Source organism: Taudactylus pleione, unplaced genomic scaffold, assembly GCF_031769625.1.
Source record: "Taudactylus pleione unplaced genomic scaffold, aTauple2 ptg001507l, whole genome shotgun sequence".
NCBI classification, from domain to species: domain Eukaryota; kingdom Metazoa; phylum Chordata; class Amphibia; order Anura; family Myobatrachidae; genus Taudactylus; species Taudactylus pleione.
Window position 1 is genome coordinate 33,496 of NW_028285905.1, and position 14,905 is coordinate 48,400.

Genomic DNA, 14,905 nt, shown 5'->3' on the forward strand with positions numbered 1-14,905 from the left:
CTTTTCTCATCCACCACAGTTGTTTTCCGTGGTCTTCCGGGTCTTTTGATGTTGCTGAGCTCTCCGGTGCGTTCTTTCTTTTTAAGAATGTTCCAAACAGTTGATTTGGCCACACCTAATGTTTTTGCAATCTCTCTGATGGGTTTGTTTTCATTTTTCATCCTAATGATGGCTTGCTTCACTGATAGTGACAGTTCTTTGGTTCTTTGGATCTCATATTGAGAGTTGACAGAAACTGATTCCAAATGCAAATGTCACACCTAGAATCAACTCCAGACCTTTTACCTGCTTAATTGATAATGAATTAATGAGGGAATAGCCCACACCTGTCCATGAAATAGCTTTTGAGTTGATAGTCCCATTACTTTTGGCCCCTTAAAAAGTGGGAGGTACATATTGAAACTGTTGTAATTCTTACACCGTTCACCCAATTTGGATGTAATTACCCTCAAATTAAATCTGAAAGTCTGCAGTTAAAGCACATCTTGTTTGTTTAATTTCAAAACCATTGTGGTGGTGAATAGAGGCCAAAATCTGAAAATTCTGTCAATGTCCCAATATTTATGGACCTGAGTGTATATATATATATATATATATATATATATATATAATATGAGATATGGTAAGAACTTACCCTTGTTATCTCTATTTCTACGAAGTCCATAGGGTTCCACAGGATACCTTGGGGTATAGGTGATGACGTCAGTCTTCAGGCACCACAGAGTTAAGGTTTTCAGCCTCCCAGGATGCATCTGGGTCCCTCTCCTATACCCCGTCCCCGGGCCAAGGCATCTCAGTTACGTCACAAGCCATAGGCCGGAGGAGGAGAAGAAAGAAAGAGAAGAAAAAAAAAAAATCTGGACACTCACAAGAATCACATTCTCACCATAGGGAGACGGAAAAACCGGTGACCAGAATAAAGCCCATCTGCAGTACAGGTGCGACAGGGCGGGAGTCCTGTGGAACCCTATGGACTTCGTAGAAATAGAGATAACAAGGGTAAGTTCTTACCATATCTCATATTTTCTACTTCAGGGTCCATAGGGTATCCACAGGATACCTTGGGGATGTCCCAAAGCAGTATCCTTTAAGGGTGGGGACGCTCCTGTGCTGAGAGGAGAATCCGCCGCCCGAAGGAAGCATCCTGAGAGGCAAAGATGTGAAAAGCGTAATACCTCACAAAGGTATTGACAGAAGACTACGTAGCAGCCTTGCAGATCTGAACTGCAGAGGCACCACGTCTAGCTGCAAACGAAGGACCCACAGACCTAGTGGAATGAGCCCTCACCAAGGAGGGAACTGGAAGACCTTCATGAAGATAAGCTTCTGAAATTGCCATACGAATCCAGCCTGCCAAAGTCTACTTTGAAGCAGGCCAACCCTTTTTACGGAAGCCATAGAGGACAAACAAGGCGTCCGACTTCCTAAAAGAAGAAGTGTGGTCAACATAAATTCTCAATGCCCGCACAACATCCCAAGTGGCGTCACCCACTGAAAGTCCAGGTGAATTGAAAGCCGGCACAACCATTTCTTCATTGATGTGAAAACTGGATACCACTTCGGGAAGGAATCCCGGACGAGTGCGAAGCACCGCCCTATTCCTATGAAAAATCAGAAAAGGGGGTCTACAAGAGAACCCGTAAATCCGAAATCCGTCTGGCCGAGGCAATGGCCAGAAGGAATATGGTTTCAGCTGTAAGCCATTTAAAGTCCACTGAGTCCAGTGGTTCAAACGGCGGCTCCTAGAGAACTCTCAGGACCACAGCCCAATTCCAAGGCGCCACCGGTGGAACAAAAGGTGGCTGAATGCGAAGAACACCTCGCATAAAGGTGTGCACATCAGAGAGCGCAGCAATCCTACGATGAAACCAGACTGACAGGGCAGACACCTGCACTTTCAGAGAAGCCAGGCGAAGCCCATGATCCAGTCCAGCTTGTAGGAAAGCCAACACCCTAGACAGGCGGAACTCCCTAAGGGAATACCCTCTAGGTCTACACCACCGGAAGAAAGTATGCCACACACAATGGTAGATTCTTGCCGAGGAAGGTTTACGAGCTCTTAGTATGGTTTGCACCGCGGAGCTAGAAAAACCCTCTGGACCTTAGCATGACCGTTTCAACAGCCACACCGAGTCAGGTCCGGGTGAAGACAAGGACCCTATGACAGCAGATTCGGTCGTAATGGTAACCTCAGAGGAACGTCTACTGACAGACTCTGGAGGTCGGAGAACCAGTGCCGTCTGGGCCACTCGGAAGCTATCAACAGTAGCGTACCTCCTTCTTGATTTGAATTTCCGTAATACCCGCGGAAGAAGGGAAAATGGAGGGAAAAGGTAGGCAAACTGGAACGTCTACTAGACGGACAGGGCATACACCAGAGACGCCTTTTCGTCTCATGTTCGAGACCCGTACACCGGCAACTTGTTGTTGTGCCAGGACGCCATGAGGTCTATCTCTGGAAGACCCCACTTGTCCACCAGACTCCGAAAGACGTCCTGGTATAAAGACCACTCTCCCGGTTCCTCCTTGCTGGTTTAAATAGGCCACCGTGGTGGCGTTGTCCGACGGGACCTGCACAGGGTGACCCTGGAGAACCGGCTGTGCCCGCTGGAGAGCTCTTGACACTGCATTGAGCTCCAAAATGTTTATTGGAAGCTTCGCTACCGCCCGAGTCCACCTGCCCTGAAACAAGTGTGGACCCGTGACAGCTCCCCAGCACCGGAGACTGGCGTCCGTTGTTAACAGGACCCAGTTCGCCACCCAGAATGGGCGACCCTTGTTGAGGTGGGTCATCTGCAAACACCAGGTTAGAGACAGGCGAACATCCGGAGTGAGCCCCATCGTCTGGGACTTGAGACACTGAGGCAATCCATTCCATCTGGACCGGATCAATAGCAGCAGAGGTTTGGAGTGAAATTGGGCGTACTCCACCATGTCGTATACCGACACCATTGAGCCCAATAACCTCTTTGCCAAGTGTATCGACACTCGACGACACTGCAGACAACTGCGCACCCTCAACTACAAAGCAAGGATCTTTTCCTCCATCACAAAGATCCACTGCTGCCTGGAGTCCAATAAGGCCCCGAGGTGCAGGATCCTCTGAGACGGGGTGAGAGTGGACCTCTGCCAGTTTGTCAACCAGCCGTGACGTTGCAGTACCGCAATCGTCAGATCCAGATGGTGTAAAAGAAGCTCTGGAAACCCCGCTATCAACAGGAGGTCGTCCAGATAAGGCAACAGTCGAACTCCCTGCGTCCGCAGGAGAGCCGCCATGACCGCCATGACCTTGGTGAATACCCGTGGAGCAGTCACCAGGCCAAAAGGCAGTGCCCGGAACTGGAAATGTTCGTTGCAGATTGCCAATCTGAGGAACTGCTGATGGCGCAAAAGAATAGGGACATGCAGGTAAGCGTCCTGGATGTCCAATGACACCATGTAGTCCCCAGGTTCCAGTGCCAGAATAATGGACCGCAGGGTCTCCATCCGAAACAGAGGCACCCTCAAGGACTTGCTGAGGGCCTTTAGGTTTAGTATTGAATGGTAAGACCCATTGGGTTTCTGCACCAAAAATAGAATGGAATAGAAACCCAGGCCCCTCTGGGAAATTGGAACATGCACTGCGACCAGCACCGGGCGAACTGAAGCAGACGCCCCCCACCTTGGGGTCCCCCAAAAGGAGGCCTGGCCCGTCAGGCCGCAGGTTTGTTATCTGACCTAGGAGCCGGACGTCTGGTACTCCAGACCTGTTTCTTGGGCTTGGACAATTTCTTGGCCCCATCCTGCCGTGGAAAGGACTGTACTTTAAGCCTACCTTAGGCCCTGTGAGGCCAAAAGGACGACCCACCAGCACTAGAAGGAATCGTAGCAGACAGAAGACATGCAGATTTTGCTGCTGCCAACGTAACTACAATTTTGTCCAGATCTGGACCAAATAGTACCTGTCCAGACCTTCTAATCCCTTTTTGGAATCCGCGTCCGCTTTCCAAGAACGCAACCATAAGGTGCGACGAGCAGCCACGGCTGCAGAGGAGATCCTAGAGGTGAGCATACAAATATCTAAGGCCGCTTCATTAATGTAAGTGGCCGAGTCTCGGAGAATGCCCACCAACTCGGTCTGTTCAGCCGAACAGTCAGAGTCCAAAGACGCCTCCAAATTATCCGCCCAGCGCTCCATAGCTCTGGCTACCCAACACACGGCCAGAGCCGGTCTGGATGCTTCCCTGCAAGGGAATAAACGGATTTGAGGCAGATCTCCACCTTGCGGTCAGTGACATCCTTCAAGGATGACATCGAAGGCATAGGCAACGTGGCACTTTTGACTAGGCGTGTGATATGTGAATCCACTTGCGTAGGGGATTCCCGCTTAGAAAAATAATTGACCGCAAACGGATAAGCCACGGCTAAGCGTCTCTGGGGCTGAAACCGTTAACCTGGATTTTTCCACGCCTCCTCTAAATGATCCACTAATTGATCAGAAAGAGGGAACACCGTAGCCTCACCCTTAATATCCTTAAAAAGGCATATATGAATGTGGCCACCAAAGGATCAATATCCTCAATAACTAAAGCCGAGCGGACCGCTCGAATAAGACCAGGGATATACACCTTGGACTTAGCGTCCGGCTCTTTGGTACGGAGAGGTTCTTGGTCAGATAGATCCAGAATCTCCCCATGATCTGACGTCTCATCGTCATCCCCATAAGGAGCAGATAAAGACGCCACCGGCCGTTATGAGGCCGCAACACAGACTCCCCCTGTAAAACATCGGACAAATGCTGAACCGATGTAGTTAAGAGTATTAACCCACGCAGGCTCCGGAGAAACCTGGGAAGGGACAGGGAGACTGTGGGGTACCATCAATTGTCTCGGGAACTCCCGCATGGGTGACGACACCACTGACTGCTGGGACAAACCTGTCTGGGTAAACGCAGGTGGCGGAGCTAGCTGGCCCACAAGGGTTGTAAGCGCCTTAGCGAAACAAACCCAGGGAGGTTCCTGGACCGTGACCATAATCGGCCGTGACAGTGCCAGGCACTGGGGGCATAACCCCTCCGCGTTACCCTCCCCCTCCACTATTGGTACCTTACATTTAGTACACATGAGCTGGAGAGGAAAATCAGTCTCAGACATGATGGTAAGTATGTGACACTCACACCTATACGTATTGGTATAGTGTGAATAACACCCTGCACACCGCGCACCGCAAGGGCTTTGAGCAGAGCAAGATCAGGGACAGTAATAAGGCTGACAGTAGAAAGTGAAAGTACAGACAGCAGGCTAGCAGTTCAGTCACATACAATGCAGAAGAAACAAATCCCTGCACTATTAGCGCTGATTCTCAACTACTCAGACCCTCAGGCTGGTAGGACTCAGCGGTGCATACACTTACCTGTGACAAACAGAGGAGAGGTATGCTGGGGGACCCAGACCGCAATGCCACCGCTCACAGGCTTCCAGCAGTGTTCACCATGCTTTAAAGATGGCCACCGAGGAGCAGAAGATGAAGGAGGCCGGCCTGGGGAGGACAGCTGACACACTGTGGCCAATCAGGCAGAGCAGAGAGGCTGTGTGCAGCAGGGGAGGCGCCGGCTGTGAGACAGGGAAAGCGCGCTCCCCTGGCATGCATTTAACCCCTGGGACGCCGCAGTGCATGCCGCTCAGCAGCGGCCCGCTGTCCCAGGGGGTAGTGGAAGCGCAGGTTGGTCGCCTGGCTCCATGCTGCAGCCAGTCCCCAGGGAGCCCCCTGCCTGGGGACTCAGGACCATGTGACCAGCGGGGACCCACCGCGGGACCCCGCTGCTTACCTGCATCCCCTTGGATCCGGCCATGGTCCAAAACATCTGGGGACACCGCTAGCCTTGACCCCAGATGTCTACCAGCATCCCCGGATCAGTACCGGTGTTCTGGTACCGGCGGGGTGTAGGGGAGACGGCATGGACGTCAGTACTGACTGTCCATGCTGTACTCCCAGATGTGCAGCCAGCGCTGCCTTTAAAAGAAACTTCAGGGGCTCTTCATAGCCCCCCTCTGCACAGTGCCTCCGACTCCGGCCAGGCACCGACGAAACTGGGATGCCTTGGCCCGGGGACGGGGTATAGGAGAGGGACCCAGATGCATCCTGGGAGGCTGAAAACCTTAACTCTGTGGTGCCTGAAGACTGACGTCATCACCTATACCCCAAGGTATCCTGTGGATACCCTATGGACCCTGAAGTAGAAATATATATATATATATTCACACACACACATATAAAAGAAAAACTGGTGTAAGGGTATATGGGAGTGCGTATGCCTGATGTAAACCTGGCACATGTTACTAATGCATCTTGGAATGTGTAAACCTTAGTATATAGATGTAAGTGCTATTTTTGTGTGCAGCTTTTTAGAGCTTTTCTCTTTTTTATTTTTGGATGCATAAGCGATCATCTCAGCATCAGTATGCATTTGTCAGAACATAGGTGTTGCATGCAACAGGCCATATACATTTCTTTGCAGGTTAAAGAACTCAGTAGGAATGTAAAGGTAAAAAGGTCTGTTTAGTCAGAAACTCCATATATAGAACAGATGGATTTGTACAGGAAGGGAGTATACGGATATTCTTTTATTAACAATAAGGGTTAGTCCTTTCTTTTATTAACAATAAGGGTTAGTCCTTTGCTTCGTCCTGTGGGGATTTAGCATTAAACTTGTCTTTGAGTCTGTCCCACATTCCTCTTTTCATCTCATCCATCTGTTTTAGATTGTCTGTCAGGATACAGGATATTTTATTCACTTTTTGAACCGCATCAAAAAACAATACAATTGAAAAGTTTATTGCTTACTAAAGCAATACACCACCAATATAAAGGTATACAGATGTGCCCACATACACCTTTGCGCATATAGCCCCGTTTGGAGCGCCACAGACATTGCGACTTAGCCGCATCAAGGGGGGAATTCATTTATCCCTGTTAATTGAATCCCCCCGTAAGTGTCCTTTTCTTTAAATATTCATTTTATACACTTGACTACAAAAAGACAATGCAAGGGTACAGAGACAGCTGGTGCTGGAATTACATGAACCTCTGTGTGTCACAAAGTCGCAAATCTGGGTAAAAAAGGCAAAAGACTAAGGTCCAATGCAAGCGGCTGTGCATTGCCTCCTGCCATGTATCATTATGCATAATATGTGACTTTATACTAATTCCTTTGCAACAAAAGTACTAATTTAGTGTTCCTGGTATACTGTGGGTGACTTTATATGCAGCTACGAGGTGAATAAGAGGCAAAAATTAGGAAAGAGTGTGAATCGCTGCCCTTGGTGTAGTGTCTAAGACGTGCCATGCGTCTTGCGCTATATGGCATAAAAACGCTAGGTGAATGAGGACAAATCTGTACATTTCTAGAAATGTTATGCATTAAAATTCAGAGTTAAATATTTTTGCCATTATGTGGCTACGATGATCTAAAGAGAAATAGAAAATCTAATTGAAGATAATAGTTAGTAGGGGGAGTCCTGGGTTGCGCATACATTGGAGCACTTTTATATAATACATAGCATTTGAATTTCCAATTGAATTCACTTTGCCTTTAGCCCATCAATAATTTGCTGTTTTCCTTTTCTAATGTGTGACAACACAGGAATGACTGCTAGAATTACACTTCTTATAAATGTAAACCTAAACAACCACACTAACAGATTTACCAGAAAGAGGTAAATGCTAGCCTTACCAGAAAGAGATAAATGCTAGCCTTACCAGAAAGAGGTAAATGCTAGCCTTACCAGAAAGAGGTAAATGCTAGCCTTACCAGAAAGAGGTAAATGCTAGCCTTACCAGAAATAGGTAAATGCTAGCCTTACCAGAAAGAGGTAAATGCTAGCCTTACCAGAAAGAGGTAAATGCTAGCCTTACCAGAAAGAGGTAAATGCTAGCCTTACCAGAAAGAGGTAAATGCTAGCCTTACCAGAAAGAGGTAAATGCTAGCCTTACCAGAAAGAGATAAATGATAGCCTTACCAGAAAGAGATAAATGATAGCCTTACCAGAAAGAGATAAATGATAGCCTTACCAGAAAGAGATAAATGATAGCCTTACCAGAAAGAGGTAAATGATAGCCTTACCAGAAAGAGATAAATGATTGCCTTACCAGTTGCAAGCACCATTCGATACTCATCTGCAGTTATCTCAGTAAAGCTTGTATCTCGAAGTCGTGGATACTTAAAAGAGAGCAAAATAAGTATTTGATTTTTTTTTTTTTATAAGCTGAACAATTTTTACCAGGCGCTGATCACATCTTAAACCAAAAACAGAAGCTAAATTCCCTAAATGTACTATGTATAGGTGCCCCCTGGTGGACAGTGCTGTGAAAACAATAGAAAGACTGCACTTCTCTTAAGATGCAATTATTAGCACAGAGGCAATACAACAAATCGCTTCATACAGAGGTTCTCAAACTTCACCATTACAGTCCAAGCTTTAAGGATATCCAAGCTTGAGTTCAGATGGTTAAATCAAACTGAATGAGGTACTAATTAAGTCACCTGTGTTCAGAATGTATATCCTTACAACCTGAACTGTAATGGCGGAGTTTGAGAACCATTGGATTAATAGATCAATTCTCATGGATGTATAATATTGGAAATATTGATCACCTGCAATGAGCTGCTTTAGTTACTGGAATGTGCATCTTAATTTGCCAAAAAGTATGCACAAGTCTGTGCCGCAAATCACATGATTCTAAGGTGCACTACAGGTGTGTCCTCTCGGCTCGCCAGGTCCCATGAGAATCTGCTAGCACCGGGCATCTGTGTTGTCAGTCTGCTGCCAGACTGCGTGCAACATCACAGACCCGTACTGCACATGTGCTGTACAGGTGTGGGGCTAGTGTCACATATCAAATTAATCAGAAGTCTGCTGGTGCATCCTAGTCACATCGCCACTTAGACGCATCTTCGGCTCATGCAAGTCACGCTACGTAGCGTATTAAGGCGAGATGTATGAGGACACAACTGTATGTAAATGACCTTGGTCCTTAATAGACAACTATCACAGTAGCTCGGGGTTATAAATCAGTACATAACAATCCCAATAATTGGCCACTATTGTAAAAACTATATTACACGGCAGCTTTTAGCACAAAATTTTGCATGTTTAGGCACACTAGTTATTTATATAAAGTCATCTAAAATAGAGACTTAAAGATGTATTTTCCTTTTAAATGCAAATGACTAAACTGGAATGACATACAAAAGGTTGCACAGAGCACAGCATATCTGTAATACCTTTTCTCTGTAATAGTTGCTGTTCATCCTACTCAGGCTATCATACATTTGGTCACATGCATCTGGATCTTGAACCTACAGAAGTTAATAAAGCAGAATAATTGCAAAACCATAAATACTGTTCTAAACAAGGCTGTAGACACACGGCTTCATTATATACAGTGACAGGCAATTCCAACATAACACACTCATTACACGATGGGAAAAAAACGCACATACAGTAGTAGCAGTAGGATATGATTGCCCACACATCCCAGAATATTAGTACGTATATAAGAGTGCTAAAGATATTACATGTTTAATGACAACTGATCATATGCATGGTGCGGTGTTCGCATGTGTCTTAGCAACTGAATAGTGGGTCTTTTTTTTTTGCCTATGCATCCTTTATATCTTGCAGATAATCTCACAGGTGTTTTAATTATTTAGTTTTGTCACCATTAAAGGTACATAATGTGGTGTGTTGGTAGGTTTTCATGTGGCATAACCCTCAGGGATTTTATTAGGTACACTTGCTCATTAATGCAAATATTTCATCAGCCAATCATGTGTTCAAACTAAACCGCAGAATGGGGAAGAAATGTGATTCCTGGGACTTTGAAGGTGGAACGATAGATACTGTACATACATATTATGCGGTTATAGTATTACAATTTACAGTTTGTACTTTCGTAAACATAGTCTTCTGACTATATTTATTAGGTAAAAACAGTCTGCCCCAATGGGGAGAACATTAATTAGGGTATATGGAGAACTAATAATGATCAATGCTGACGGCAAAGGAAGTTTATGGCCTGCCCATGCAGTATAGTAAAGATCATTAGATGAAGTCACACAAAAAACATTTATAGGATAGTATAATTATATATTTATATATATTTATTATATGTGATCTCTACATAATTATTTAATCTGTGGACTATAAGGATGGAATTATCTATATAATTACAAATGTATAAATTGTCAACAGTCCCATCTGAGCAGCCTTGTACATGTAATTGTGTTGCATGTTCAAACCATTATGTATGATCATTCAGAACCCTTATTGTGCCATATACATAATAATAATGTACTGCCGATGTCAGTGCTGACATATACAATGATCCGTTTTGTGCAGCACTAACATTTTGAAGCACTAAGTGGAAGAGTACATTGGTTTAACTAGTACATAAAAAATGGATTCTCATAGAAAAGTTCATTAATGATTAAGACCGCTTGTTCTGGGCACATCAGATTTCAGTAATGTCATAAATACACTATGATCTTCTTTTAATATAGAAATGCATTTCACACAGCCGGCTATAAAGAGATACTAATAGTTACAAAGATATGGAACAAGTTTCTGTAACTATCTGCTTAAAAGTGAAAGGCAGGTACACACTGGAGTGATGTCGGGCCGATATGCCGTTTCGTAACGACATATCACCTACATCGCTCAGTGTCTATGCATGATGGCAAAAGGCTTGGGAATGCCGCCCAGTGCAGACACGAGCGTTACACTCCTCTTGGACCCTTAAATCATCTCTCAGTAGTACTGGGACAATTACATCTGCATTTTTCTTCCCCAATCCCTTTACTCCACCACCAACCAAAATTGTCCCTGTCTATAACATGTTCCCAAACACTCACTCCTTCCCTTTGTTTCTCACTGGATATAGTGTATCTGACCTGTTATATGTGGTGTCTAGCTAGAACATAAAGCCGGCTGTAAATAGGGAGCACACACTACATATACTTCAGATTTAACTATTTTTATACCATATGTTAAACTTAAGATTTAATAAATTGAAACACTTTATGAAGGATCTCTGACTACATAACTTTATTCAAAGGGAGCAATCCACACAGGTTTGAGCGCTAGGGTACAACAATTTTAAACAATACGCAAATTGAGGGTGGTGTGGTTACCTCCTGTACCGATAGCTGCTCCCACAACAAGAATAATGCTGGCCATACACGGGATGATTGATCACATGATTTGGGAAGTTTCTACAGGTTGGACAGACCAATCATTTGAAAATAGTTGTATTTTGAGTATTCTGCGACCCCGATGCGCGTCCCCACCGTCGTCTAGTTGGATCGCAGATCAGATGGTTTTGCAGAGAGATCTCAACTGATCGTGTATGATGTGACACACATTATGTGATGTGATTGATCAAATCGTATGGTCTTATGTGAAATAGTTGCATTTTAAATACAAATCGTCCTATATCTCAAGGGAAAGATTTTCAAGGGAAATCGTACAACTGATCTGACCAACTTTTGAATCTCACCGTGTATGGTCAAGAGGTCTTTAGAGCGCCTGAGCAAACAAAAACGCTTGATCCATAATAAGAGGTAGAGCTACACTGCACAGTATGATCTGTGCCGGCTAAAGAAAAGGTCTTGGGGTAAATGCATGATGCTCCATTACGGGGTTTAGCGGTATCTGTGCGCGTCATGTGCTGCAGATACTGCTATGTATTAATTTGGGATTGTGTGTTAAATGACAGGGGCACTGTGCTCCCCCGTTATTATCGAGATAGTGCGCCAATGTATGAACGGTCAGTGGCACTTACCAGTCCGACAGCTGCAGTTATTGATTTTGACAGCTGCAGCTGTCTTTGCCCTAACACCACAGTATTGTCCCTGGCTACGGCAGCTGCTGGGCTCAGAGCCGTGCATAGGAGGAGATCTTGTGATGTTTGCGAGATCTCGTTCGGGAGGGGAGACACAGCACTAGGCTGATGCACTGTGGGGTCTGGCAGGGATTGCTGGATGGGGGAGTTTTCACTCCCCCACTCCGGCAGACGAGAGGTTAATACATCTCATTGGTACTGCTTCCTGCTTTTCCTCGTAAAGAGGCGAAGGAGGAAAGGCTATATTGGCATGATCCGCGCCACTATAGCTCCCACCTTGCGATTGTTAACACTGCGCATGCTCCGTAGCCGAGCATATAGATCTGCGAGTGATTCAGACTGTAAGCATATACGTCACATCTCCATTTACAACTCCATGGACATAACTGGATGGTATTGGGGTTTTACACATAGGCTAAAACTTTAGCAGGTGTGTATTTAAGGCATGTAGTCGGAATTATGGGCTACTGTACTGTATGTTTAGTTATGCATTCACGGAGATAGATGATCTTGCACCAGGTATAGGGCTGGTGCATGTGTGGGCTGATAATGAGGACTATTTCAGCAAGCAAATAGAGGCAGTGCGGTCATATAGATGCATGAAACTCTGCAAATGGTGAATATATACGCATTTAGTTCCATACATACAGTGCAAGTGTAGTTGCTGTTTACTTAAGTGCGACTTGTGAGTGCATGCGTTTCTAAAACTTTTTACATTAGACCCACTTCAAAATAGTAGCAATTCCTAAAATACAGAATTTGCACCCAAACAAATCACGTATGTGCAGAACGGGTCCTAAACATGTGCAGACACCCCACCATTGGATATGTACATAAACCAGGTAGATCCATATACTGGGCATTACATATAGTTAAGCTAGCTGGGTTTCCTTATTATACATTATATGGATTTAGCATATTTCTCTGTTTTCTTAGCACTTTTACTTACAGGCTTTTAGACACAGATCGTAAATCAGCCGGTTTTAACACCGATGTCTGTTTTTTTATATATGTTTTAGTGTATTTTTTATTTATTTGTTTACATGTTAAGCTGCTGCACATTAGGCATAGATGCACTGTGATTGCCACTGTTGAATTATGTTTTTTGGATTTTATTTTGTTTGTTAGGTTTCCATGGCACCGGAACTCTGCCAGGTGATGTCACTTCCGGTTTATGCTGAGTTGCCGTTACCGGAAGTGCGGCTGCTAGACGGAGCCCAGGTGGACATGGTCATACAGAGGGGTAAGTGATTGTATTTTATGTATTTATACACGGTTTGTTGTCACACTTGGTTACTATGTTGTGTTGAGGAAGGGGAGCAATACCCCGAAACGTCGGCTCACAAATAAATTCCCTCCGTTTAGGGTACGTTTTTTCAACAGTCTCCGAGTGCCGCCTGAACATTGTCTGCATATTGCATTGGGGGTGCTGTCCTCCTGGAGGGCACTGGAGCAAGCTGGGGCTATATGCCCGTTTACACTGAGTGAAGGAGTGCCGAAGCGCTGTATTGTATATACAGGTTGAGTCTCCCATATGCAAAATGCTTGGGACCAGGGGTATTTTGGATATTGGAATATTCGGTATTTTGGAATAATTGCATACCATAATGAGATCTTGGGAATGGGACCCAAATATAAACACAGAATGCATTTATGTTTTATATACACCTTATACACACAGACTGCAGGTCATTTTATACAATATTTTTAATACTTTGTGCCTTAGACAAAGTTTGTGTACATTAAACCTTCAAAAATCAAAGGTTTTACTATTTCAGTTAAGCTCAAAAAATTCCGTATTTCGGAATATTTGGATATGGGAGACTCAAACAGTTGATTTGGCCACACCTAATGTTTTTGATATCTCTCTGATGGGTTTGTTTTGATTTTTCAGCCTAATGATGGCTTGCTTCACTGATAGTGACAGCTCTTTGGATCTCATATTGAGAGTCGACAGCAACTGATTCCAAATGCAAATGTCACACCTAGAATCAACTCCAGACCTTTTACCTGCTTAATTGATAATGAAATAATGAGGGAATAGCCCACACCTGTCCATGAAGTAGCTTTTGAGTTGATAGTCCCATTACTTTTGGCCCCTTAAAAAGTGGGAGGCACATATAGAAACTGTTGTAATTCCTACACCGTTCACCTGATTTGGATGTAATTACCCTCAAATTAAATCTGAAAGTCTGCAGTTAAAGCACATCTTGTTTGTTTCATTTCAAAGCCAGTGTGGTGGTGAATAGAGGCCAAAATATGAAAATTCTGTCAATATCCCAATATTTATGCACGTGTGTGTGTGTGTGTGTGTGTGTGTGTATATATACATATACATTTTTTTTGGATAGGTGTTTTGCCTTTGAAAGGAGAAAACAGGCCTTAATATAAGGTCATTTTTGGCTTACACGACAATATTATGAATGGGGAGGCATTTTTCAGTGGCTGTTATTATAAAGCATCAAGAGATAAATCCCTGTGTTTAGGTCTCTGTCATTTTTATGTGGACTGATACAGACCATTTTTATTTTTGCAAATTAAGTTGATAGTAGTCAAAAAAATCTGTTGCAACAAGTGTTACAGCAGATTTAGAACTTGATGATTTTCAGCAAAACATTAATACCCCTTTTACACCAAAGTCCACGTTTCTAATCCGGATCAGACACAGGACAGACCCCCTTTTACATCGCAGCGCCGATCCGGGCTATGTCACTGCAGACGGCTATTCCGGCGTTGCAGTGGACACTTGGAGATGATGTCATCTCCAAGTGCCACTGAAGCCAGCCAATCGGGTAGCATACGGCAAGATCCGGGTCACCATGACCAGGATCGCGCCGTTTACACTGCAGGGTGACACTGGAACAACCCGTGATAAACCCTGCAAGCGACCCGAGTTGGATCCATGGGTCCCTGGACCCGGGTGGATCCATTTCCACTTACAAAAATGCGCGTTCACGAGCATCAACCCGGGATTTTCAGGTCGGTGTAAAAGGGGTATAATATTGCACTGGTCCATGGTAGCTGT

General features: G+C 44.7%; 1 protein-coding gene across 1 annotated transcript in view; it reads right to left on the minus strand.

The window, feature by feature from the left end:
* Positions 1-6,518: 6,518 nt before the first annotated feature.
* The window catches only part of UQCC2 (ubiquinol-cytochrome c reductase complex assembly factor 2), a 71,662-nt gene continuing 63,275 nt past the window's right edge, over positions 6,519-14,905 (minus strand). Inside the window, exons 2-4 of the mRNA XM_088463928.1 lie at positions 9,263-9,337; positions 8,128-8,197; positions 6,519-6,745 (exon numbers count right to left, since the gene is read on the minus strand). Coding sequence (XP_088320054.1) covers positions 6,648-6,745; positions 8,128-8,197; positions 9,263-9,337 — 243 coding nt within the window. The 3' untranslated portion in view covers positions 6,519-6,647. The remainder of the gene's footprint in view (positions 6,746-8,127; positions 8,198-9,262; positions 9,338-14,905) is intronic.